This window comes from Gopherus flavomarginatus, chromosome 5 (genome assembly GCF_025201925.1).
Source record: "Gopherus flavomarginatus isolate rGopFla2 chromosome 5, rGopFla2.mat.asm, whole genome shotgun sequence".
Taxonomy (NCBI): Eukaryota; Metazoa; Chordata; order Testudines; family Testudinidae; genus Gopherus; species Gopherus flavomarginatus.
The window spans coordinates 59660258-59684885 of NC_066621.1; the positions used below are offsets into that span (position 1 = coordinate 59660258).

Consider the following 24628-nt stretch of genomic DNA (forward strand, 5'->3'; position numbering starts at 1 on the left):
CCCCAGTAATTCCTCAGATATTTGAGCATTGTAAAGCAGGTACTAATGAGTCAGGACCTAATTCAAACAGATACTTAGGCAGTGCCTAACTTTAAAGCATGCAAAGCATGACTTCAGTGGGACTTACCTACTCACATACTTAGGCACATGCTTAAGTGTTGTGTTGAATTGGGAGCGTATATTTTAAGGGGCCCACTGACAATGCAACAAACTGATAACAGTAGTGATAACCATTCAAGAGAAGGTATTGCATACCTTAGTGGATGATAAAACACCACCAGTTACCCACCAATCAGAACACAGAATGCAGCCTTCTAGGTTATGTATAAAAAGTAAGATTTTTATTACATGATGAACTGAGCTTTACATGGCAATATTTCAGATAAACAAAAGAACTGTGTAATAATTTACATATCTGATAAAACTTTTCAGTCAGATGAGTTGTAATGGTAGCAGGTTACTATTGCCAGGACCAAGATTCCCTCCCTTCTGTCCCAAATTCTCTAGTAATATATTCTAAGAATTGTAAATTGCTTATAATTACTCTATTTGCTTTAATCATTTAAGGACTGAAATATATTGTATAACAAAATGTGGTAATTATCTTAAATTGGCAGGATTAGTCTATGCATCTGAAATACTGGCAAAACTAGACAAATAAAAATCAGTGTAACAAGCATGAAAAACTTCAAAATAAATCAACAAGCCAAGATAAAATTCTGACCTGCTCTCCAAAAATAAAATCTACAGTATGGAAATGATTTGACTGAATTTTTTGATCCAGTTAATAAAGCAGTTCAAGTATTTAAATTGAGACAATACTAATGAAGAGAAAGAAAGCATTTTAGCCTCCTGCAGTTCTACATCACTGGAATTTAACATACTGCTCCAAGAGAGAAGCCTTATGTTTCACAAGTGAATGCCATTGTACTTTACATTATTCTGGGAGCAGTAAGGACAAAGGCAGATGAAAGTGGAAAATTAGAATGAGGAGAAAATTATTCAGGACTAAACCATTAAGTTACATGAAAGTCTGTAGAGTGCTACAAACTACATTGACCAATCAAAAGTTATTTGAACTTTCAGAAACCAGTATTTGTAGGTTGCATTTTAAACTATCCAATTTTGCCCTTCTGCCCATATATGAAGCAAAACAAAAAAAGTTAACTAATCTTCTGTGTTTTGAGTTCCCTCCTCTCGCCTTCAGAGAATAAAAACACTGATGTTTCGGGCTATAAAACTATACGCAGAGTATTTCTGAACACAGTTCCTTGAATTTCAAACAGTAAAATAAGCTCCTTTAGAGAAATAGGAAGTTCTTATCCATTACAAGTCTCCCCTTTTTCACACTGCTAAGGATCTGATAAAAAAACAAACATACAAATATCAGAAATGCTGATCCTGAGATGAATTATGGGAAATTTAGATCCAATGTGATCTTTATTCAAACTTTTGTTTAAGCTTCTTCTGGAAGACAGCTGGCAGAATAGAGAGAAGAGCTAGAATCATGAGAACAAACACAGAGTTCCAGGAAACTGCTTCCCCTGCTGTTGTAAGCTGGTACAGTGTTGTTCCTGCCTTAATTGCTACAAAAGATGGTGGTGCAACACCTATGTGTACAGAGATAAAACAAAGAATCAGTTAAAGAGAACTAAAACAATAAAAGCACAAGTTACTTTTCAATTTTTTTAGGCAAGAAAATGCTCTCTATTTTAGAACTTTGTTGGAAACAGTTTAAAGAAACAAAGTCCAGAACTTAATAAAAAATACAGTTCATAACAAGTACAGTGTCATACAGAAAAGCATACATACACCATTTTTCTATAGCACCTAGACCTTATATTATAATCTAAAGAGGTGTACATTCTTTTTCCACTATGTATGTTGTACTAACTTTTTAGTTTGCATATACACATAGCACATGGGGATTAGACCAAAAACAACAGTTTACCATGTCTAATTTTGTTTCTAATGATACATTTCTGCATGATTTTTGTTAGTAATCCATTATGAAATCAAATACTACAGACTATTTCCAAACAAAAACACTTAACTACCCACCCATAATAAAAAAAAGATAAGAATGTATGCTGGTACACAGCAAGTCAGAGCAACTTGTGAAGGGTCACCATTTATAAAGAGGGAAATATAAACTGTAGTTCCATTGAAGCACAGGGAGAAAACTGAGCAAGTTTACACAAACTGACATTTCAGTTTGGATAGCTAATAATTTATGCACATGGTTAACTTTATTACCACGAGTAGTCCTTTTCGTTACAAGAGTGGGGCCTTCCTAAATTACCACAACAGACTATATCCTAAAAGCCCAAACTAAAGACACCTTACAGTTCCCATTCATACTATTTCTATTCATACTAAATTTTAAAAGACAATGCCCTTCAAAAAAGCATACTACCTGTAAGCTTTATTACAACCAGATTGTTGTATGTAAGTCTCAACACCATAGTACAATCTTGTTAAATTACTGTTTTTCCTACATGGTTAGTGGTTAATAATAAAATAAGTGCTAAGTAGATAATCTTTCTTTGTATTTTTGTTTAGCTATGCAGCTCAATAAAACTAGAAGATTGGAAAAATATAATTTTCTTGTGACAAGGAAAAAAAGGAGTTTCCGAAACATCTAGAAGCACCTAATCTAGCAGACACACCAATGAATAGATGTATTTTGACATCATAGGATTGTTGTTTGGTTTTGGTTTTTTTTTTTAAGGGAAAATAATTCACTTGTTCACTAAGATAGAGACAATTCCCATCCTGTAAGATTAATTTAGTTACCACTTTCTTTTAGGTTCAGTTGAGACATAATAATAATAATAATAGTAATACCTAGCTCTTATATAGCTCTCAAAGCACTTTACAAAGGATGTCACTATTATCATCAGCAAAGAATCCTGTGGCACCTTATAGACTAACAGACGTTTTGGAGCATGAGCTTTCATGGGTGAATACCCACTTCGTCAGATGCAATAATATTATCATCTGCATTTTACAGATGGGCAAATGAGTGCACCGATTTCCCCAAGGTCACCCAGCACTCCAATGGTAGGAACTGAACCAAGGTCTCCTGAGTGCTAATCCAACGTCACATCCACTAGACTATACTGCTTCCTATACTGTTAATAGTACATGAATAGCTCATAGCCCAGGTGAAAAATATTTGTAACAAAATGCATACTGAAGACTACACAACATTTTTTGAATTTCATTAGGAAGTTTATCCATTCAAGAAAAAATGACAATGTGAACAAATTGGAGAAAAACAAGCCCTTCACGTGAAAACATGAGAGATAGAGGCAAAACAATTTTGCAAAAAGAACATAAAATAAATCTGAGTTTCACATTTTCAATACAAAACAGTCATTTTACTTCAAAAACAAAATCACAAAATGGAACAAAGGACACCGCTGACGCATATAGATTTGGCATGTAACCTTGGACAAGTAACTGAACTTCTGTCTCATTTTCCCCAACTGTAAAATGGGAACAACACTGGAGTAAGATGTGATACCCTCACATATGATGATCAGCTCCACAGAAAAACATAAAAGAAATAGTTTAGTCATGTAATCATTCAGCTGACCAGTAGATGGTGATATACACTATATTGATTATCTGAATGGGGGGGGGAGGTGGGGACGACAATGGGGTCCTTAAAAAGCTTTAATTTATTAACCAAAATTCTTACCTAGAAAAGTACCAATGAAAAATACTTTCAGTGGTACATTTATTACAGGAGATGTTATATTGATAAACCAATTAGGAAGAAAAGGCGTTATTCTCAAAAATATTATGTAGTTAATGAGGTGTTCTCTGTGTCGTTCAACCTGCCACAAAATTAAAAAAAATTCAGTAAAATCCCTGTCCTGGAAATACAATGATCTTAATTTAAACACATGTACCATTAAATAAGGCTGTTCTTATTCAGATATAGTGCATCTGCAGTCTGGTTATTAGCTAAGAAGTTTATATACCTTTCTTTAGCAGAAATTAACAAAGGCAAAAAAAAAAGAGACAAAATATTTAAACAAGTTCCGACTGGAGCTTGTGAGGAGGGTCAGGAAAACATTTGTTAAATGTAGTGCTGAAGTTAGCTTAGAAATTCTGACTTTTGGGATGGGAGTTAGACATCATATTATATCTACTCAGTGAACTAAATCAACTCACTCTAACCAAAAAAAAAAAAAAAGTAGCTCATCAAAGAGCAACTATTGGTCTGTTTGTGCAGATATATCAGATAGAAAAGCAGAATGTATAAACTTAGATCCAGATGCCCTTTTGCACCAGATATTTGAAAACCTTATTCAGACTTGAGGTTTTACTATGTTTATACACCAGGGCTAGATACAGTATGTGTCTAAAGAAAGAAAGAGGTGCATTTGAACATGCATTAGCGAGGGGAGCCTAAGGCTTACTCTGACCAGCTAACACACTAAAACTAATAACTACAAATTGCCTTGTCAACGCCATGTTAAAAATACACTTTTTATCCTGGTGAAAAACAAGAGGATTAAAGCCTTAAACTATAACACTGTTTGATCTTACCTGTGGGCCTTGAACCAAGATGTGTTATCTGATTTAGAAACAGCTTCTCAACATGCTTATAACATGGTGTTGGGCTGTTCACGTGTGTAGCTTTACTAGTGGAGATAGGTCCCAGATAGCAAGTGCTTAACGTTTTCACTTAATTGGAAGATATCCCAGGCCTTAGCACAATTCTTAAAACGATCTTAGTTTCACCTACACTGCAGAACCACCATCTTTAGTTGTGTTGAAAGAGTAATGGGACAACTACATTGTAATCAAATCCCATCCCCAAACCCAAAGTTGAATAATCATGTAACTACTAGAGACCCTATACACACAAATAGTGATAACAGCTTAATAGGATTCCTTCCAAAATAGATCAGGTACAGTTTGCCTGGCTATGGAGAAACAGGTTTAAAATATATATATATTTTTTTTAACGGAACTATACATCCAAAACAAAGGTTTGTAAAACAGTTATTCCTGATCCACAATGGCCAGAGAAGTTGGCTTTAAAGTTTAAGAATAGAACATTGGGCACAGAAAATAAAGAGCATGGTTTTGTTCATCAAGAAAATCTCTTCCAGTGAAATTCATCTAAGAGGGTGTGTACTGTTGTAACATTAAAAAATCATGTTTTTAAAAATCTGAAATAAGAGTATTACTGCAGTTAGATTAACTGTGAACTCAAATTTAAGAGGACAGTTTAATTTTTTAAAAATTAAGCTAATTCCTTATATGAAAGAGTAAATATCACATTAGAAAGACTATATATTTATTTGTATTTGCTGAACATGATTAATGCTAAATTTGCTTTCCACCTCATTCCATAAATATGCTTTGGGCCAGATTCTGCCATGCTTATTCATACCAAGTAGTATTGTACTCTCAATGAGTTGCACCATTTGCTTTAAGGAGAATACACTTGGAGTGAGGTGCTAGTTGTGAGTAATGATGGCAGAATCAGACATTTCTTATTAGATTTACTGTGAACACCAAACCCTTATGTTTCCATCTTCTTCAATTCGAATTTTATATAATCAGCATGAATGTTTACCAAAAGCAACTTTACCTGTTCTGACCATTTCACTGCTTTCTCTGTTAAATATTTGTACACAACTGGCCGTCCAACTAAATATGAAAGCATATAACAGAAAGAGGCTCCAAGTCCAGAACACTGCAAATGAAAAAGAAAGTGAGAAGAAATTCTTTGCAATTTGTACAACAGTCTCTAATCCTTGCTGATTTCATTATCAGTAAAGGGCCTAGCTCCATACAGCTATCCATTTAGGCTGCTTTACAGGGTTCTCCTTTTAATTGTGTCAGCCACTCCTACAGATACACATACAACACCAATCATTCAAATCTTTTCTATAAAGCTTTGCTTAGGCCAGAGGTTCTCAAGCTGTGGTCCGCAGACCACCTGTGGTCCATGAGTTCCATTCAGGTGGTCCACAGATAGTTCCCTCTAAGGTGTGCACCTGGGCAGCCGCACACGAGAAAATGAAGGGCTGCCCACCTAATTAGTGGAGCGGCGCAGGCACATGCAGCTCTACTAATTAGGCGCCTGGACCCTGGAGAAGACACGCATGTAAGGTGATGTGGTGGCCTTAGGAGGAATATGCGGTAGGTTGAAGGGGGTGAGAAGAGGGGGTGGCGGGAATTTGGGAAACGCAGGGCTGTGGCGGCCAGAGAAAGAGGGGACTTTCACCAGCTCCAGGGCTACAGCTGCCATGGAGAGACAGCCCTCCTTCCCAGCCTCAGCTCCATGGTGGGGGAAGAGACCCCCCACCTCCTTCCCAGCCCAGCTTGAGGGCTGCCACATTAGGGGAGAGAGAGCTCTCCTCAAACTACTGCTAAAAAACTTAATGGAAATCACATTTGGGAAGAGTGTGGAAACCATTAAGCCCAGATCTTTGTCATGTGATATAGTTCTGACTCTTCAGAATACTCCCATTGAATCTTTAGTAGCAAGCAGCACTAGGTTTGATGGGGGAGCTGCTAGGTGTTTTGTAGGATAAAGACCTTATTTGCAAGCTCTTTGAAGCAGGGATCTGTCTGCAAGCTCCACACCATGTGTTAATGTGCTCCACGGCTTATAAGAACTCCATGAGTCCACTAGGAGTTTTGAGTTGGTGACACACACAATGTGAAACCAGGAGAACTTTGCCTGTTTCTACAAAGCTCTGTTGCATTTGCACAGAGTGGGTCCTAAACACTCATTTAAAATACCCATCACCAACCACTTGATCAGCAAAAACAATGAAGAATCCTTGTGGCACCTTAGAGACTAACGAATTTATTTGGGCATCAGCTTTCGTGGGCTAGAACCCACCTCATTGGATGCATGAAGTGAAAAATACAGGTATAAATACATGAAAGGATAGGGGTTGCTTTACCAAGTTTTAGATCAATCTAATAAGATAAAAATCAATTAACAGCAGGATACCAAGGGAGGAAAAATAACTTTTGAAGTTGCTCCTAAACCCTGCTTGACCACAACAGCAGTCATCCCAAATGCCAATTTATTGGGGGAGGAGAAGGAGAAATACATACTTACCAGACAGACAAGAAATAAGGCTAATGGGAACGGATAAAGAAACCCGGAGAGGATACTGAGAAATATAGAGCCAGGTATAGCAAATGTTTGCAAGCTGAGTGCTTCTCAGTTAAGGATAGAGAACATCATGTTACTTAAAACTTTTACATTCTTCATTTTAAAATTGATCATGGTATTTACCAACTTGCAAGCTGAACACTAGAAATATGTATATCCTCAAAATACTACTGTTGGCATAAGCAGTTTACAAGAGATATTTGGGAACACTGCATTAATATATTAGTTTTTAAGGCCTTGCCCACATAAACTTGAACCAATTTAACAAAATCTTTTTTGCAAAGACACTTTTAGTTAAGTCAGTGCAAACTGTTTTCTTCTTTCAGATTTTAGGTTCAGTGTTCATTCGAGTGACGGGACAACTGAAACAGCTTTGATAAGGTATTATATGACCAGTAACAAAATCTCAATCTTCACCCGCAACATACACATACCATTCCAGCCTTACACCACTTTTCTTAGATTTTCAGGCCAGAAAGGACCACTAGAAAAGACGGTTACTCACCTTTGTAACTGTTGTTCTTCGAGATGTGTTGCTCACATCCATTCCAGTTAGGTGTGCGCGCCGCGCGTGCACGTTCGTCGGAAACTTTTTACCCTAGCAACTCCAGTGGGCCGGCAGGTCGCCCCCTGGAGTGGCGCCGCCATGGCGCCCAATATATATCCCTGCCGGCCCACCCGCTCCTCAGTTCCTTCTTGCCGGCGACTCCGACAGTGGGGAAGGAGGGCGGGTGTGGAATGGATGTGAGCAACACATCTCGAAGAACAACAGTTACAAAGGTGAGTAACCGTCTTTTCTTCTTCGAGTGATTGCTCACATCCATTCCAGTTAGGTGAATCCCAAGCCATACCTAGGCGGTGGGGTCGGAGCGAGAAGTCGCGGCATGGAGCACAGCAGATCCGAAGGCCGCATCCTCTCTAGACTGCTGGACCAGGGCGTAGTGGGCAGCAAAGGTGTGGACCGATGACCAGGTCGCTGCCCGACAGATTTCCTGGATGGGCACACGGGCAAGGAAAGCCAGCGACGACGCCTGCGCCCTGGTAGAATGCGCAGTCACACGGCCCGTAGGGACGTGGGCCAAGTCATAGCAGGTCCTGATGCAGGACGTTACCCAAGAGGATAACCTCTGGGAGGAGATAGGAAGCCCTTTCATGCGGTCCGCTACTGCCACGAAAAGCTGGGGGGATTTGCGGAAGGGCTTAGTCCTCTCCACGTAAAACGCGAGAGCCCTACGGACATCAAGCGAGTGGAGCTGCTGCTCCCTGCCTGAGGAGTGAGGTTTCGGGAAAAAAACCGGGAGGAATATCTCTTGGTTGACGTGGAAGGCTGAGACCACCTTGGGGAGAAAAGCAGGGTGTGGTCTCAGCTGCACCTTGTCCTTGTGGAAGACCGTATATGGGGGGTCTACCACAAGAGCCCGGAGTTCCGACACCCGTCTAGCTGAGGTGATAGCTACTAGAAAGGCCGTCTTCCAAGAGAGGTAAAGCAGGGAGCAAGTAGCTAACGGCTCAAAGGGGGGCCCCATGAGCCGGGACAACACCAGGTTAAGATCCCAGGTTGGAGCAGGGGGACGGACGTTAGGGTATAAACGTTCCAGCCCCTTAAGGAATCTAGACACCGTCGGGTGGGAAAAAACAGAGCGACCATCCGCACCCGGGAGAAAGGTGGAGATAGCTGCCAGGTGGACTCGTAACGACGATATGGCCAGACCTTGCCCTTTGAGGGACCAAATGTAGTCTAAGATGTCGGCTACTGAAACTTCCATAGGGCGGAGATTTCTCTCCACGCACCAATAGGAGAAGCGCTTCCATTTGGCCAAATATGTCGCTCTTGTGGACGGCTTCCTGCTGCCCAAGAGCACCTCCCTCACCGGCGTGGAACAGCGCAGCTCAGAGCCAGTCAGCCACGCAGGAGCCACGCCGCTAGGTGCAGCGACTGCAGGTCCGGGTGACAGAGGGTCCCGTGCTCCTGGGTAATCAGGTCCGGATGAAGGGGCAGGGGAACTGGGTCGGCTATGGTCAGGTCCAGCAGCATGGGGTACCAGTGCTGTCTGGGCCATGCCGGGGCTACCATGATCACGTGAGCCCTGTCCCTGCGCACCTTCAGAAGGACCCTGTGGACCAACGGGAATGGGGGAAACGCATAGTACAGGTGGGTCGACCACTGGATGAGGAAGGCATCCGCTATCGACCCGGGCTCCCTGCCCTGAAAGGAGCAGAACGCTTGGCACTTCCTGTTCCCCTTGGACGCGAAGAGGTCCACCCGGGGATAACCCCACCTCCGGAAGATGGAGAGGGCGACGTCTGGGCGGAGGGACCACTCGTGTGACAGGAAGGATCTGCTCAATCGATCCGCCAGCGTGTTCCGTACTCCGGGGAGGAAGGAAGCCATGAGGTGAATGGAGTGGGCTACACAAAAGTCCCAGAGTCGTATCGCCTCGTGGCACAGGGAGGAGGATCTGGTGCCGCCCTGCTTGTTGATATAATACATGGTCGTCGTGTTGTCGGTGAACACCGCGACACAACGACCCTGGAGCTGATGACAGAACGTTTGACAAGCAAGACGGACCGCTCTCAACTCCCGCATGTTGATGTGTAGCCCCACCTCCTCCTGGGACCACAGGCCCTGCGTCCTCAGGGTCCCTGCGTGGGCCCCCCAGCCGAGATCTGAGGCATCTGTTGTTAGGGACACCGAGGGCTGAGATGGGTGGAAGGGGAGACCCGCACACAACACTGACTGGTCCAGCCACCAGCCGAGAGAATCTAAGACCCCCTGGGGGATCGTGATTAACATATCTAGTGGCTGTCTTGTCGGCCTGTAATGACCGATGAGCCACAGCTGGAGTGGCCTCATGCGGAGCCGAGCGTAATTGGTCACGAAAGTACAGGCCGCCATGTGGCCTAGCAGGGTTAGACACGTCCTCACTGACGTCAAGGGGGCTGTCTGTAGCCGTTGCACGATGGCCGACAAGGCCTGGAACCGCTGCAATGGCAGCAAGGCCCTGCCCACAGTGGCGTCCAGGACGGCCCCGATGAATTCCACTCTTTGTGTGGGGGCCAGGGTGGACTTGTCTGTGTTCACCAAGAGGCCCAGAGCGGCGAACATGTCGGTGATCACACGGACATGGCTGCAGACTTGTTGGTGCGACGTGCCTCGAATCAACCAATCGTCCAGATACGGGAACACGTGGATACGACTGCGCCGAAGCTGCGCCACAACAACTGCCATGCATTTCGTAAACACTCTCGGGGCCGTGGACAAGCCAAATGGGAGGACTGCAAATTGGTAATGCAGAGACCCCACAAGGAAGCAAAGGAAGCGCCTGTGGGGTGGCCAGATAGCAATGTGAAAATACGCGTCCTGCATGTCGAGGGCGGCGTACCAGTCTCCCGGATCCAGGGATGGGATAATGGTCCCCAAGGAAACCATGCGGAACTTCAACTTCACCAGGTACTTGTTGAGCTCTCGCAGGTCGAGGATAGGCCTGAGGCCTCCCTTGGCCTTGGGGATCAGAAAGTAGCGGGAATAAAACCCCTTGCCTTTCTCGTTCTCCGGCACCGCCTCTATAGCTCCTTTGCCGAGGAGCGTCTGCACCTCCTGCCGAAGGAATTGCTCGTGAGAGGGGTCCCTGAAGAGGGACGAGGAAGGGGGGCGGGGAGGAGGAAATGAAACAAACTGCAGGCGGTATCCCGACTGCACCGTGCGTAAGACCCAGCGGTCTGATGTTATTAGGGACCACGCCGGGAGGAAAAACGAAAGGCGGTTGGAAAACGGGGGGAAAGGATCCATTGGGGAAACTGTTACTGCGCCCTCGGGCGCACCTTCAAAATGAAGGCTTGGGTCCAGGCGGGGGCTTAGAGGAGCCTTGGTTTTGCCCCCCTTGGTTCCCCGAGTGCCTGCGCCTTCCGTTCCTGCCGCGGCGCCTGTTAAGGTCCTGCCGCTGGCGGAACTGGGAATACGGCCTGCGCTGTTGTTGTTGTTGCTGCGGCCGGAAGGGTCTACGTTGCGTCACTGGTGTGTGCATCCCTAGTGACCGCATGATAACTCGGTTATCTTTCAGACTCTTGAGTCTGGGATCTGTCTTGTCTGAGAATAATCCTTGGCCTTCGAAAGGAAGGTCCTGAATAGTATGCTGGAGCTCCGGCGGAAGGCCGGAAACCTGCAGCCAGGAGAGGCGACGCATAGTTACACCCGACGCGAGGGTACGGGCAGCCGAATCCGCAGCGTCCAAAGAGGCTTGCAAGGACGTGCGTGCGACCTTCTTGCCTTCCTCTAAGATGGCCGTAAACTCCTGACGAGCATCTTGTGGCAGCAGCTCCTTGAATTTATCCGCTGCCACCCAGGAGTTGAATGCGTATCTGCTTAACAGGGCCTGCTGGTTGGAGACCCTGAGCTGCAGCGCCCCAGCCGAGTACACCTTACGGCCGAGGAGATCCATCCGCCTGGCCTCCCTGGATTTGGGGGCCGGAGCCTCCTGGCCGTGACGATCTTTATCGTTGACGGACTGGACCACGAGGGAACACGGAGTCGGGTGTACATGGAGGTACTCGTAGCCCTTAGAAGGAGCCATGTACTTCCTCTCGACGCCCTTCGCAGTGGGAGGAATGGAGGCCGGAGACTGCCAGACGGTGTTGGCGTTGGCCTGAATGGTCCGTATGAACGGCAGGGCGACCCTGGTGGGAGCGTCTGCCGAGAGGATGGTCACAATAGGGTCCTCTACCTCCGAGACCTCCTCGGCTTGCAGACTCAGATTTTGGGCTACTCGCCTGAGGAGGTCCTGGTGCGCCCTGAGGTCTAGCGGGGGGGGGCTGTTGGAGGAGGTCCCAGCCACCGCTTCGTCAGGGGAGGAGGATGAGGAGACCCCCGGCAAGAGAGTGTCTAATGGGGGGTCTCCCTCGGCCCTCGCCTCTGCCTCAGGAGCCAAAGCGGAGTCCTGATGCTTGGACCCTTCCTCCCCATCCGGGGAGGGAGGGGGGCGAGACAAGGAGGCTTCAGGTGCCCTGCGCTCCGCAGTTACCGGCCTAGCAGGGAGCTGTTGGGGGCCCTGGGCCTGATGGTATGCCCAGGGTGTCCAGAAACCCCATTGCTGCGGGCCTTGGTCCTGCTGTGGAGGCTCACTGAAGAGCGCCGCCTGCCGGTCGGTGCCGAGCGCGTAGCCACTGTCCGTTAATGAAGACACGGACGGCTGTCTAGAGGGCCATGGCGGGGCGGACCCTGGATGGTAAGGGTCCGCGCGGGCCGGCACGGGTGATCTTCTCGGTGCCGGGAGTCGTATCGGTGCCGGGATCGGGACCGGGTTCTGTCACGGTGCCGGGATCTGGACCGGTACCGAGCGCCGCTTCGGTGCCGGGATCGGGACCTGCCACCGGTTCGGTGCCGGGAGGTCGACCGGGACCGGGACCTGCCACCGGTTCGGTGCCGGGAGGTCGACCGGGACCGGGACCTGCCACCAGCTCGGCGCCGGGAGGTCGACCGGTGCGGCGAATGTCTGGATCGGCTCCTGGAGTCGCGGTGCCGGTAACGGCGGCTGGAGTCCGACCGCGATCGTCGTGATGTCGACCGGTGCCGCGAGTGCGACCGGTACCGCTGAGGGGAGCGGTGCCGGGACTGCGAGCGGCAGCGGGATCTGGAGCGACCGTGCCGTCGGGACCTGGATCGAGACCGTGAGTCCCGAGACGGTGCCGACATCATAGGCTTGCCTCTGGACACGACCCGCACCGGAGGTACCGGGGGTGGTAGCTGAGTGGGCTCGGTCATGGCTATAAGGTCCCGTGCCGAGGCGAAGGTCTCTGGTGTGGATGGCACCACTATCTCGACCCCAGATGTCATGGGGGAGCTTGGCGGCACCGGACTCGACGGACCCGCCGGGCCCGGAGTCGACGGTGCCGGCGGCGCCGCGGCCGATGTTGAGGCCGGGCGCTCCACTCGGGTCTGCCTGGCCGGAGTAATGGACTTCGACGGCCTAGGCTCTGCCCCCGGTGCCGGAGAAGGTCGGTGCCGGGGAGTCTTCTCGGTGCCGGTGCGATCCGGTGCCGGCGCCGACATCACGGCCTGCGAAGCCGCCGGGTCAAGTGCCGCCTCCATAAGGAGAGTCCGGAGCCTTTGATCCCTCTCCTTCTTAGTCCTTGGCTTAAAAGCCTTGCAGATGCGGCACTTGTCGGATCTGTGCGATTCCCCCAGGCACTTCAGGCACGCGTCGTGGGGATCGCTGGTAGGCATCGGCTTCTTGCAGGCCGCACACTGCTTGAAGCCCGGCGAACCAGGCATGAGCCCGGTGCCGGGTGCCGGGAAGGGCTAAGCCCCCGGCGAAAAACTATTTACAACTACTTATCAGTTAACTACTACTATCTACTCAACAATCTAACTAACAACTACAATAGAGATAACGATAGAGAACAAGGAGAGCTAGGGACGTGGAGGACAGCTATGCCGCGCTCCACAGTTCCAACGACCGACACGGCGGTAAGAAGGAACTGAGGAGCGGGTGGGCCGGCAGGGATATATATTGGGCGCCATGGCGGCGCCACTCCAGGGGGGGACCTGCCGGCCCACTGGAGTTGCTAGGGTAAAAAGTTTCCGACGAACGTGCACGCGCGGCGCGCACACCTAACTGGAATGGATGTGAGCAATCACTCGAAGAAGAATAATCTAGTCTCACCTTCCACATAACACTGGCCATCGACTTTTCATCTTGTCATTCCTGCCCAAACCTCTAACTTTTGTTTCAGCTGCAGAATTTTTTTTTTTTTTTTTTTTGCAGAAGTTGCCAAAAACATTCAAAATATGGTGGAGGTTTTATGAATGTTGGTACTAGGATAAGACCAAACCCATATTTGCTTGTGACGTACGCCAGAATTTGAAACCAAGTCTTCAAAAGTTAAAGTCTAATACAATAATCCATTGCATAGGACACCCCCTTAAAGGTGTTTAATTTTAAAAAGTGACACGTTTGCACACAAACCAATAGTAATATGAGACAAACATGATATCACTTTCCTACCCTAAATTTCTTCCCTTTTAAAAACTTCTTCATTCTAGAGGTCCATGTTCAAGACTGCATACTTCTCACTACATAAACTAGGTAAGGGATGTCAAACATATAGTCCAGATTAAGTGAAAGTACTTATTTATGTGGTCAGCAAGACATGTTCAACTTGTACAGAAGCCCACTCAGGTTTGGTTTGGTTTTTTGTATAAAGATGTATTTTTAGTCCTCACAGTTGTGAAGGAAGCCATCCAAATGCAAACCTAGAGTAACTGATGCCATGTAGGCATGAATCTGAAAGCAACGGTGACTCAGAGTGGTAGACTCCCTTGTCCAGTATTAATCTGCTTGAAGTGTCAATTCAAATTCAATTATAATACATCATTGTTGACCACTTTAGCAAATGAAATTGAGAAAGTGGTAGCAATAAAGTCCATGGGAACTGGGAGTTGCTGCCTGGAAGTAGAGTAAAAAAAGTTCTTGGGGTCTTGCCATCAATGTAGCTATGTTGATATGAAGTGGCACTACAACCTTGTTCATCTGATGTCTTATTGAGTAGTAGGCTAACTGGAGCCAAAGTTGAAGGGGCCACAAGTGGAAGTCTGGAAAGCACTGTCACAAGCACTCACTAATGTGATGTACGAGTCCAAGGCAAGTCTGTACCATCATAGTCAGGTTTGATTTTATTCTGTTTAGAAATGACTACAATGATAAGACTCTGTCCTCTAGCAGAAAAGCCTTCACTGACCAGAGCTGATCATGGCTCCTATGAACACTAACAACAGCGATGGGGGAAGGACAATTCTTCTTAGTTCACACAGAAGTGCATTGAGGCAAACGGGTTGAACACACATTTCAGACTTGTTGCCATCTGTTGTTGGGATCAGGTAGACATTGATACTTCTTTGGTTTGCAGCCACCACTATTAGGCATTTTGGGAAGACTCACTGCTTGTACTGGTAATGGCTGGGCCCTACTATGAATTTCAGGTACTTCCTGTGGGCCGGGTGGATAACTATGCGGAGTACTGTAAATCGACAGTTACAAGTCTCTATTGAGTCTGAAGTGATGGAATGATGGAGGCAAGTGTTACCATTCTGAATCTGTGTCATTTTCATTCAATCTCCTCAGCTCTAGGATAGGACAAAAGCCCCCTTTCTTCTTCAGAATAAGGAAATAGCACAATCTCTTTCCCTGTACTCCTGCAGTACCTCTTCTATGACTTCTAGACAAAGCAACGAGGCCACTCCTGTTTGGAGCAGGTTTTCATGAGAAGGGTGTCTAAAGAGACAGAGAAGGAGGAGTACGTAGGGGGAAAGGCACGGAAATGGTTAGAGTTGCCAGGGCTGATGATGCCTAGCACTCACTGGTCAACTGTTACCACAACCCACACCTGGTGAAAACAAGAAGATGGCTTCTGAAGGTGAAGGTAGGCTCTAACTTGGCTCCAGTGTCTCTCCTCGGGCCTCTCGCATTTGGGGACAATATATGCACGCCTGCGATAGGGAACTGGGGTGCATTCCCCTAGGGATCACAATCTAAAATCTTTAAGAGAGTAGAACACTTCAGCTGTTTGGCTTCTGAACAGCTCCATCCCTTCAAAGGGAAGGTCCTCTATGGTGCATTGCACTTCTTGGAAATGCTAAACGCTTGAAACCAAAGCCCATCTCATGGTGATGGCAGAGTCCCATACAACCGTGGCTACTTGTAAGGATATCTTTTGAGACCATTTGACCCACCTTCATGAGCTCTCAGAGTTCTCTCTTGTTATCCTGTGGGAAGCATTGTCAGGAAAGTGGACTTGCTCTTATCACCCAAAATTATATTTTGAACAAAGCCTGATATTTTACTTTAGAACACAAGAGCTTAGTAGTGATGCTAAGGAATCAGTCTTACACCAAACAAAGGTCCCTTTTTTATGGTCTCTTTTCTGTGGTGCCCTTTGCAAACCTAGATTTTTCCTGTACTGCTGATATCACAAGTCACCCTAGGTTACAGTAGACATATAAAAGTTTCAAAGCTCTTTTGTGGCTCCTTTTTTTTGCTCCTTTTAGATGAGGGAGGAAGAGTGGTTGGGGTCTGCCAAAGGTGAAGATTATGCCCTTCTCGAGTTCAAGTGTGCCCTCACTGATAGGGCAATCCTGGCTGGGGCTGAGGAGTTCAGGATGCCAAAGAACTTAATGACCTTTTCCTGGGTCACTGAGATTTCAATGCTCAGAGCCTCAGAGAATCAGGTCAGCGGGTACTAGAATGCCTTGAAGGTGTCAGGTGCAAGTGCTAGTGCCCCATCTGGTGACAAGGGAGGTTGCTGGGACTCTTTTGGTGCTGCCTTTTCACAGAGGCCCATGTCTGGCTCAAGCAAGGGAGGTCTGGCTAATGACGCCACTAGGGAGCAAGATCTTCTCTTCCATAAGACATGGGAGGGAGATCTGCTCCAGCACACACATGATGTGGTTCTCTAGTATGATCAATGGGGGCAAAGTGCTTAATTCATTGGTAAGAGAACTTGTAAAAAAATTAGCATTAATCATATTTTAAAGTGCCATCCTGATATTAACTGTATCAAACTTACAGTAAATGAACAAAGTGTAAACTTGATTTGTAAGCATATTTCAAGGGTTTGAGATAAACACATCACAGCATGCACATTAGTTGACCAAAGTCTGTCACTACTCTAAGAAGAGCGACATTTAACTATTAAAGCAGCAGATGTCATGGTATTTAATTACACAGCTGATTGTTGTTTTTTTTTTAAAAAACATTTGTTACCTTACATCCATCTTTGTCATTTCAACTCATTTCCCTTTTTGTATAGGATCCATTTAAAATGTTATTTGTGAACAACTGCTTTTTGGAATAGAAGCAGCTTTAGGATAATTCAGTAATGATTTAATGACATTTAATAACCCTGTTTTGAGTTACTAAAACCTCTCATATTGAGTTATAGAGAAGACCTTCTCCACCATCCTTTTTTAAAAATTGTAAGTGGAACAACCATTGAAGGTTCATTTTTATCTAAGCATTTTTAGTTACTAAATAATGTATTCTGAACCTTGCATCACTACCAACAAAAAGAGAACTGCTGCTTGGAGTAACAATTAGACTGTATTTTAACTCCAAATATCTAGTTCTTGTTAACTTCACATAAAGAGATCCAGCAATTCTCAATGTAAAATAGGCATGAGAGGAATTAAGGCGTGCCTTGAAATACTTCTGAGAAATGCCCCAGATACAAATTCAAATGCTCTCATTCTTTTTATAGTAGCTGTAATAGATGCAATGTTTGAGTATCTTAGGAATGTGGGGCTGTACTTAACTTTGATTTTCTTTTTAAGATCTCCACAAGATCCATATAAATGGTCTGAAACAACTGAACCAATATGTTCTATAAAGCCAGATAGTTTACATGTTAAGTAACATATTAAGAACCATTTCTTAATGCCGCACTTTCATTCTGCCAGTCTGGTCCATTCTTACAGGCAGGCAGGCAGTGAAATACACAAGAAAATGACTAAGTACTTTAGAGTTCAATATTCTTGTGCATTTCAATACCTGGCCCAAAGACAACTCAATAGTTACATTTTTAATTGTCATCCTCTTTGACATCCCTCCTTCAAATTTTTCAGAGAAAAACACCATTAACTGCAACTAAACAACTTTCATATCACCAGGAAAAGGATACAAAATGTATGTGGCAAAATAAGCCACTAATACTTGGACGTAGAAGGTGTCTTTGTATTTGGAAAGGACTTTTCCTAAGGCCTTAGCATCATCCATGTCTCTGGGAATCTTTATACATTCTCTCTCTTCGCTGGAGGGAAAAAAAAAAAAAAAAAAAGAATTCCAGGCTAAGTAATCAGTAAATAAAATTTTAAAACTCATTTGCCCCAATATAAGATAATAAATCAAAGAGCTATAAGGTGAGCAAAACAATTAGTCTAACTGTTGGTGTGATAACTTTCCTAGGCAGAGAATACAAATCTATAGGATTCTGCAGCTCAAACCCTCAGATAATTTTAGGTGTTTTCAACATTATTTCTCCTTGTTCAGATTATACAGATGAAGAAAAAATAACATTGACTGAGATTTTTTGGGAGGGGTGGAGTGTTACATCCTTCTTCACAAGAGGAAACATTTTCCTGGTATTTTGCCTTATGAGTGCGTACTTTCTTTTTTGCCTTTTTTAAGTTGAAATATGCAGTTCAGTTTTTGTACTTTTATACCTTATTTCAGTTAGGCATGAGATAAAAATTTTTTTTTGCCACTATAGTTAAAAGCAATACAACCTCCTCGCTGTGGACACAATATCAGTATATACGTGCCTTATACAGGTATAGCTTATTTCCCCCACCTATATGAGAACACACAATACCCGTATAAATCACATTTATACCAGTATAACCATATCCAAAGAGGGGAAAGTTGTACTGATTTAATTATAGCAGTATAGTTAAAGTGATACAACTTTTGCTTTTAGACTAGCACTGACTGGCAGTCTCTAGCACTTGCTTCTGGATATTTCCAACTCTGAGGTTTTATATTTTGACTTCTGGGTTGTCTAATGAATTTCCTTCCACCCCTCCCAACCCCCTTTTTCAGATTTCTATCAAGTTATGAAAATGTTGAGGTATGTCAGTTTGGGGACCTCCTAAAACAGGGGTGGCCAACCTGCAGCTCCGGAGCCACATGCAGCTCTTCAGAAGTTAATATGTGGCTCCTTGTATGGGCACCGATTCCAGGGTTGGAACTTTCCAGTGTGCTGGGGGGTGCTCACTGCTCAACCTCTGGCTCTGCCACAGGCCCTGCCCCACACTCCAGTCCTTCCTGCCCCCTCCCCTGAGCCTGCCATGCCCTCGCTCCTCTCACACACCCCCAGAGCCTCCTGCATGCCACGAAACAGCAGATCAGGAGGTGCTGATTGGCGGGGCTGCCGGTGGGTGGGAGACGCTGGGAACAGGGTGGGGGAGCTAATGGGGAACTGCTGATGTATTACTGTAGCTCTTTGGCAATGTACATTGGCAAATTCTGGCTCCTTCTCAGGCTCAGGTTCGTCACCCCGTCCTAAAACCTTTAGTTGTAGAGGATACTACAAAGAAAAGCCAGCAAATTAATCCTTCTTAATATACTTACTCACTAAGCTGTGGAAAATATTTATATACTAGAAACATAATTGAAGCAGCAGATAGAAAGATGGACACTAATATGAGGAGTGACATTCGTGCTGATCCACCTTCTGTATGGGCCTTTCCTAAAATTAAACAAAATTATAGTTAACAAAAATAAATATGACAGAGTTTAAAGTTATGCTTCCAAAAGTTTTTAAGGTAAGTATTTTGTGGATAAAATCTTCCCACCAAAAGCCATCTCTCTTATATTCCCTAGAAGCTGCAGGCAAAATCTTGCATTCCTTACTTGAGTAAAGCTCGTATTGACATAAACCCAAATAAGGACTACTTACTGGAGCTGGCCCTCAATTAATACATTAAGGGAGAAAACCTGCTTTACACTTTTATTAACCACAGCAAAGTAACATGAGAACATGCATGTAAAGTACACTAAATTTTTTGCCAAAAATTCCCCACCACTGGTTTAGCTACAGTAAACAAAATGCTGATGGCCATGCTGTCTAAACTCTGCTCAGGGAAGCTCTAGCGCTGCACTAACTCGGGCCAGCCACATCAACACTACAAGAAAAGGTATTTTTAAACACATTAACTAATTAAGGTAAATCCTAGGCGATACATTTACAAAAACATCTTCCCTTTCCTAATCTAAGATTTTAACACATACTTAGCTACAATATGTTAATAATATGTTTAAAAAAACCACACCTTTTCCTAATGAAGACAAGGCCTAAGTAAAAGGTACTTTTAAAAATAGCTTTCACTTAGTCTTAGTATACACAGGAAATTTTTTTTCAGTATAACCTAAGGTGTGACGTTAAACTGATATAATGATACAAATAAACCCCTTCCCCACCCAATGGAGATACTCTTTACTCCTGGGGGAGTTCTGTGCTACTGCATGCACGCATATTTAATAAGTCTCACAGATTTCTAAGTTTTCACACAGAAAAAAGTTTCAGAGTAGCAGCAATCTTAGTCTGTATTCGCAAAAAGAACAGGAGTACTTGTGACACCTTAGAAATTAACAAATTTATTTCAGCATAAGCTTTGGTGGGCTACAGCTCACTTATTCGGATGCATAGAATGGAACACACAGAAAAAAGTGTCTGCCAAAATCTTGCTGCAGTTCCACCTTTTCCCCACCAGAAGGAGCTGTGGCAATAGAACAAAGTTGCAGCTCCCGGCAGGGAGGACGAGAGCACTGCCTTCGCAACGCTGCTTGTCAGGCCAGGTCAGTAGACTGGGCTGCTGGGTGGTCTGCCAGGTGCTCATAAGGGCTAGTGGGGGAGGATAGACTGGGGCAGCGGCTGAATGCAAGTGAAGGCACAGGGCCACGGGGGGGAGGGAGGTGCAGAGCTACATAGGGACAGGGAAGTGGGTGGGTGAGAGCACAGGAACACATGGGGACAGGGGCAGATGTGCCTGACTGAATGGGAGAAGCTAGGGGTCAGCCAGGGTCTGAATGGGGGAAGCTCCCTAACAATCTTTCCCCCCACCCCCGCAAAAAAAAAAAAAAAAAATTAAACCACCAACCTTTACCTGTTCCATACTTTTCCCACCCATACCCAACAGCCTTCCAAGTTCACACCCAAGCTCCTTCCCAGCAATTACTTCCTTCTCCCTCGGCTCCTCTGTTACCCCTGACTCCCCCAAGCCTGTGCTTTGAGTCTGAGGGGTGAGGGAAATACGGTTTTGTATTGTAGTTTAAATGAATTATTACTCAGAGCTCTGTATTAATATGCCTAGTAAGGAATTTATTTGTAGAAAAAAAACATTTCCTGAATCTTTTTTGTTGCCTGTATTGTTACAGACATATTTGCTGACAGGTATTTTGAAATAAATGACCAAAAATAATTGAAACTAATATAATTATATTGTGTTATTTTGACAAATAAAATATTCAGAATTTTGCAGAATTTTAAAATATTGTGCACAGAATATATTTTGGGGGGGGGCGAATGCAGAATTTTTTAATTTTTGGCGCAGAATTCCACTGGGAGTAACTCTTATTCCAGTATGAGGGTCTGCCTACATAAAGACATTCAAGAAAGTTAAGATTTACTGGTGCAAAGATAATGCACATTAACCCCCCCATGGATGCTCTTTTTCACAAATAATGTTGGTTTAGTTTGCGGTAGCTCAGCCCTTGAGTGTAACACAGCTATACCAGCAAAACCCTCCAACCGCATATGCAGTTATATCTACAAGAAATGCTTTGGATGGTATAGCTGATACTGGTTTAGCAAGCAAAATGAGCTATACCAGCAAAGGCACATTTTTAGCAGTATAACTGCATCTACACTAAGGCTTTTGCCAGCATAGCTATTTTGTTAAAAATAAAAAAGCAAAATGTTTAAGAGTATACCTGGTCTTAGTTTCTCTGCTGGGGTTCCACAACACAAAAATCCCAAGGTGCTGGTTTCATTTGCAGCTCCTGGTGGCATGATTATGATGCCACTATGTGACATGCACAGCAATCTATTGCATTACCATTTCAATGTTGTAAACCAGAAAAAGGATGATGAAACATATATAATAAAAACAAAACAAGTGCTAGGACTAGTTTCAAGTTTACTTACTCTGCCAATTTTGCCTTGAAGTCAGTGCAAATGTTTACCATAGTCCCTTAATTCTACTGCCTCTGTTTTGTCTGAAGTGCTAGAGCCATGCAGCTACAAACTTAATCGTGTCTTTTGGGGTTTGTTTGTTTTTTTACTACCATCTTCTCCAGGATGATAATCCAATGTGAGGAAGGGAAATCTACTGGATGGAACTAATTGTAGTAAAGTTAATTATGTGTATGGGGCATTAGTATGTTCTCCATTTCTCACCCATCCCACCCAAATTTGTTCTAACCGTTGGCAAGATATACAGTAGAGAATTTATTACACGTGGATAAAGATTTTAAACTGCACTGTAAAACCATGCCAATTTTCAACCAATGCTAATATAGTTAAATGTTTTTAACACAACCCAGAGTAGATAATCACAACACTTGCCATACCTAGTCAGACCAAATACATTTGGTTGCCTTACCCAAATGCACCTGACTGATAGGGCAATAATGTACTCAGAAAACCCCTTTCCAACTCTATCAATTTACAACCAGATATTAAATTATTCTACTATTTTACATACCTAGTAAGTACACACAAATTAAAGCCCCAGTCTTACAAGCTGCTCCATGCAAGTAAGGCTACATGTGAGCACAGGGTTGCTCATGACAGGCTGCAGAACTGAAAACTAAGGATACTCTTTCATTTTCAATGCCCTCAGGTTAGGTCACCAAATGCGAACAACAGCCTTATGTACAACTGTGTGTAGTTTAGTCCTTTATTAACATTGTTTCCCTGAAAATGCCCAGCCCTGACAAACTAACAAGTGACAACTCACAATTCATAGGTGTTGCAGACCCTTCTGTATGAGCCATTCACCCAAAAATGGTTCAGTACAGTGCCCCTCACTAGCACATAATAGGGAGGGCTCAGCTGACGAAAGTGAGATGTCTGCTTTAAGACACTCAGGGCTTGGCTACACTCGAAACTTCAAAGCACTGCCACGGCAGCGCTTTGAAGTGTGAGTGTGGTTGCAGCGCCAGCGCTGGGAGAGAGCTCTCCCAGCACTGCACGTACTCCACCTCCTCATGAGGATTGGCTTGCAGCGCTAGGAGCCGTGTTCCCAGCGCTGGGGCACTGTTTACACTGGCGCTTTACAGCGCTGTATCTTGCAGTGCTCAGGGGGGTGTTTTTTTCACACCCCTGAGTGAGAAAGTTGCAGCGCTGTAAAGCCCCAGTGTAGCCAAGGCCTCAGATCCTGACCAATAGGGAAGTGAAAACTGCAAAGGAAACAATGGGGGGCAAAGAGGGAGCCACCAGGGGGTAACTGGCAGAGAGAGGCTTGCTCCCTTGCTTACCCTTCTGGAAGAAGGGCACAAATGCCCCTCAGCACAGAATAAGCCACAACATCTTAGCGTGTTTTTGGAGCCCTTTGCTTAACTGCAACACCTGCCTGGCTGCCAACACTGCCCACCACCTCCCCAAATTAATGCCACCTCACTGCCTGCATGCCCCTGAACGGTGACCCTACACAATGCCCCTCTCCCTATCTCCCCATACTGCCCCAGCCTCACCAAATCAACCCCACTTCAGTGCCCCTTTCCCTGACAGACCCCCGAGTCCATTCCCCTGCCCCAAAGTGATTAACCCTACAGTGTCCCCTACCCCCATTACTCAATACCCTGTCCCTGAACACTGACCCCACAGACCCCCCACTACTCCCAAACCTACCTCCCCTCAGTGTCCTTCCACAAATAGCAACCTTGCAGAGCCCCTGCCTTTGCCCCAAACCAACCCCATCTCAGTGCCCTTACCCCACACATTGACCAGACAGTGCCCCTCCCTTGATACCCTCCACACTGCCCCATCCCCAGACATTGACCCCACAGAGCCCTTCTTCCTGCCCCCCACTGCCCCTAAAGAGACCCCCTCCGTGTCCTCTCCCCAGACACTGACCCAGAGCCCTTCGCCCTGCCCCCCACCCGACCCCCCCACAGAGCCCTTCGCCCTACCTACATTGCCGCCAAACCGCCCCACTCCGTGTCCTCCCCCCAGACACTGACCCCAGAGCCCTTCTCCCTGCCCCCCACCCGACCCCCCTCCGTGTCTTCTCCCCAGATACTGACCCCACAGAGCGCTTCTCCCTGCCTGTATTACCCCCAAACCGACCCCCCAGTGCCCCCTCCAGACACTAACCCCACAGAGCCCTTCTCCCTGCCCCCTCCCCGGACACTGACCCTATCCTGCCCCCAGCAGCGGCCCCGCTGCTCACACCGCCCTCCGGCCCCAGGCAGGCGGCGGGGCGGCACCTTCAATGCGCTGCTGCTGGGGCCGGGCGCTCGCCAGCTCGCCGGGGCCCCGCTCCGCCGCTCTCCGCTGCGCCATGGCCCCGCGCTGCCAGGAGCCGGACGCCCGGCAACGAGACACAGGCCCAGCCAGGCGAGCCCAGGCCTGCCCGGCACCAAGAGCCGCGAGAGGAGGCGAGACCCGTCGCTCCAGTCACCCCACCAAGGCCCCACACGGCGCATGCTCGCCCTCCCGAATCGCCGCGCTCGCTTGGGCCTGCAGGGAGAGAGCTCCGCGTTTAACTGGTAAATACGGTAACTCCAAGCAGCGTTTGCGTTTTTAACCTGTTAATTACGACAAACACTTAACTGTGGTAACGCTAAATCAAGACTGTGTTCAACCATGTAAATACGGTAATCCGCAGGGGGGTCTAGGTGCCCACTCAATATATGCTGTAAAACAGGGTGAGTCGCATGTTTCGGCTTATGCTAACGCCCAATTATGGGTGAGTTT

General features: G+C 45.7%; 1 protein-coding gene across 2 annotated transcripts; it reads right to left on the bottom strand.

Moving 5' to 3' along the window:
- Positions 1–319: 319 nt before the first annotated feature.
- On the bottom strand, positions 320–24349 carry TMEM41B (transmembrane protein 41B). Of its 2 annotated transcripts, none has more exons than XM_050955160.1 (7): positions 24139–24349; positions 19279–19396; positions 17831–17959; positions 7106–7199; positions 5618–5722; positions 3707–3845; positions 320–1610 (listed from the first exon to the last, which is right to left on the bottom strand). In XM_050955160.1, the coding sequence occupies exons 1-7, from the start codon at positions 24212–24214 to the stop codon at positions 1441–1443; spliced, it is 831 nt and encodes a 276-aa protein (XP_050811117.1). In that variant the 5' UTR covers positions 24215–24349; the 3' UTR covers positions 320–1440. The 2 variants fall into 2 exon arrangements, with proteins under 2 accessions (XP_050811117.1, XP_050811118.1); XM_050955161.1 differs by having other exon boundaries at positions 24067–24165.
- Positions 24350–24628: the final 279 nt, after the last annotated feature.

Excerpts from the sequence above, each read along its gene's own strand:
- TMEM41B (XM_050955160.1), bottom strand. The coding sequence starts at position 24,214 with ATGGCGCAGCGGAGAGCGGCGGAGCGGGGCCCCGGCGAGCTGGCGAGC. Across the intron at positions 19,397-24,138 it reads CCAGCAGCAGCGCATTGAAG|GAAAGGCCCATACAGAAGGT; the intron begins GTGCCGCCCCGC and ends GTTTAATTTTAG. Across the intron at positions 3,846-5,617 it reads CAGTGAAATGGTCAGAACAG|GTTGAACGACACAGAGAACA; the intron begins GTAAAGTTGCTT and ends ATTTTGTGGCAG.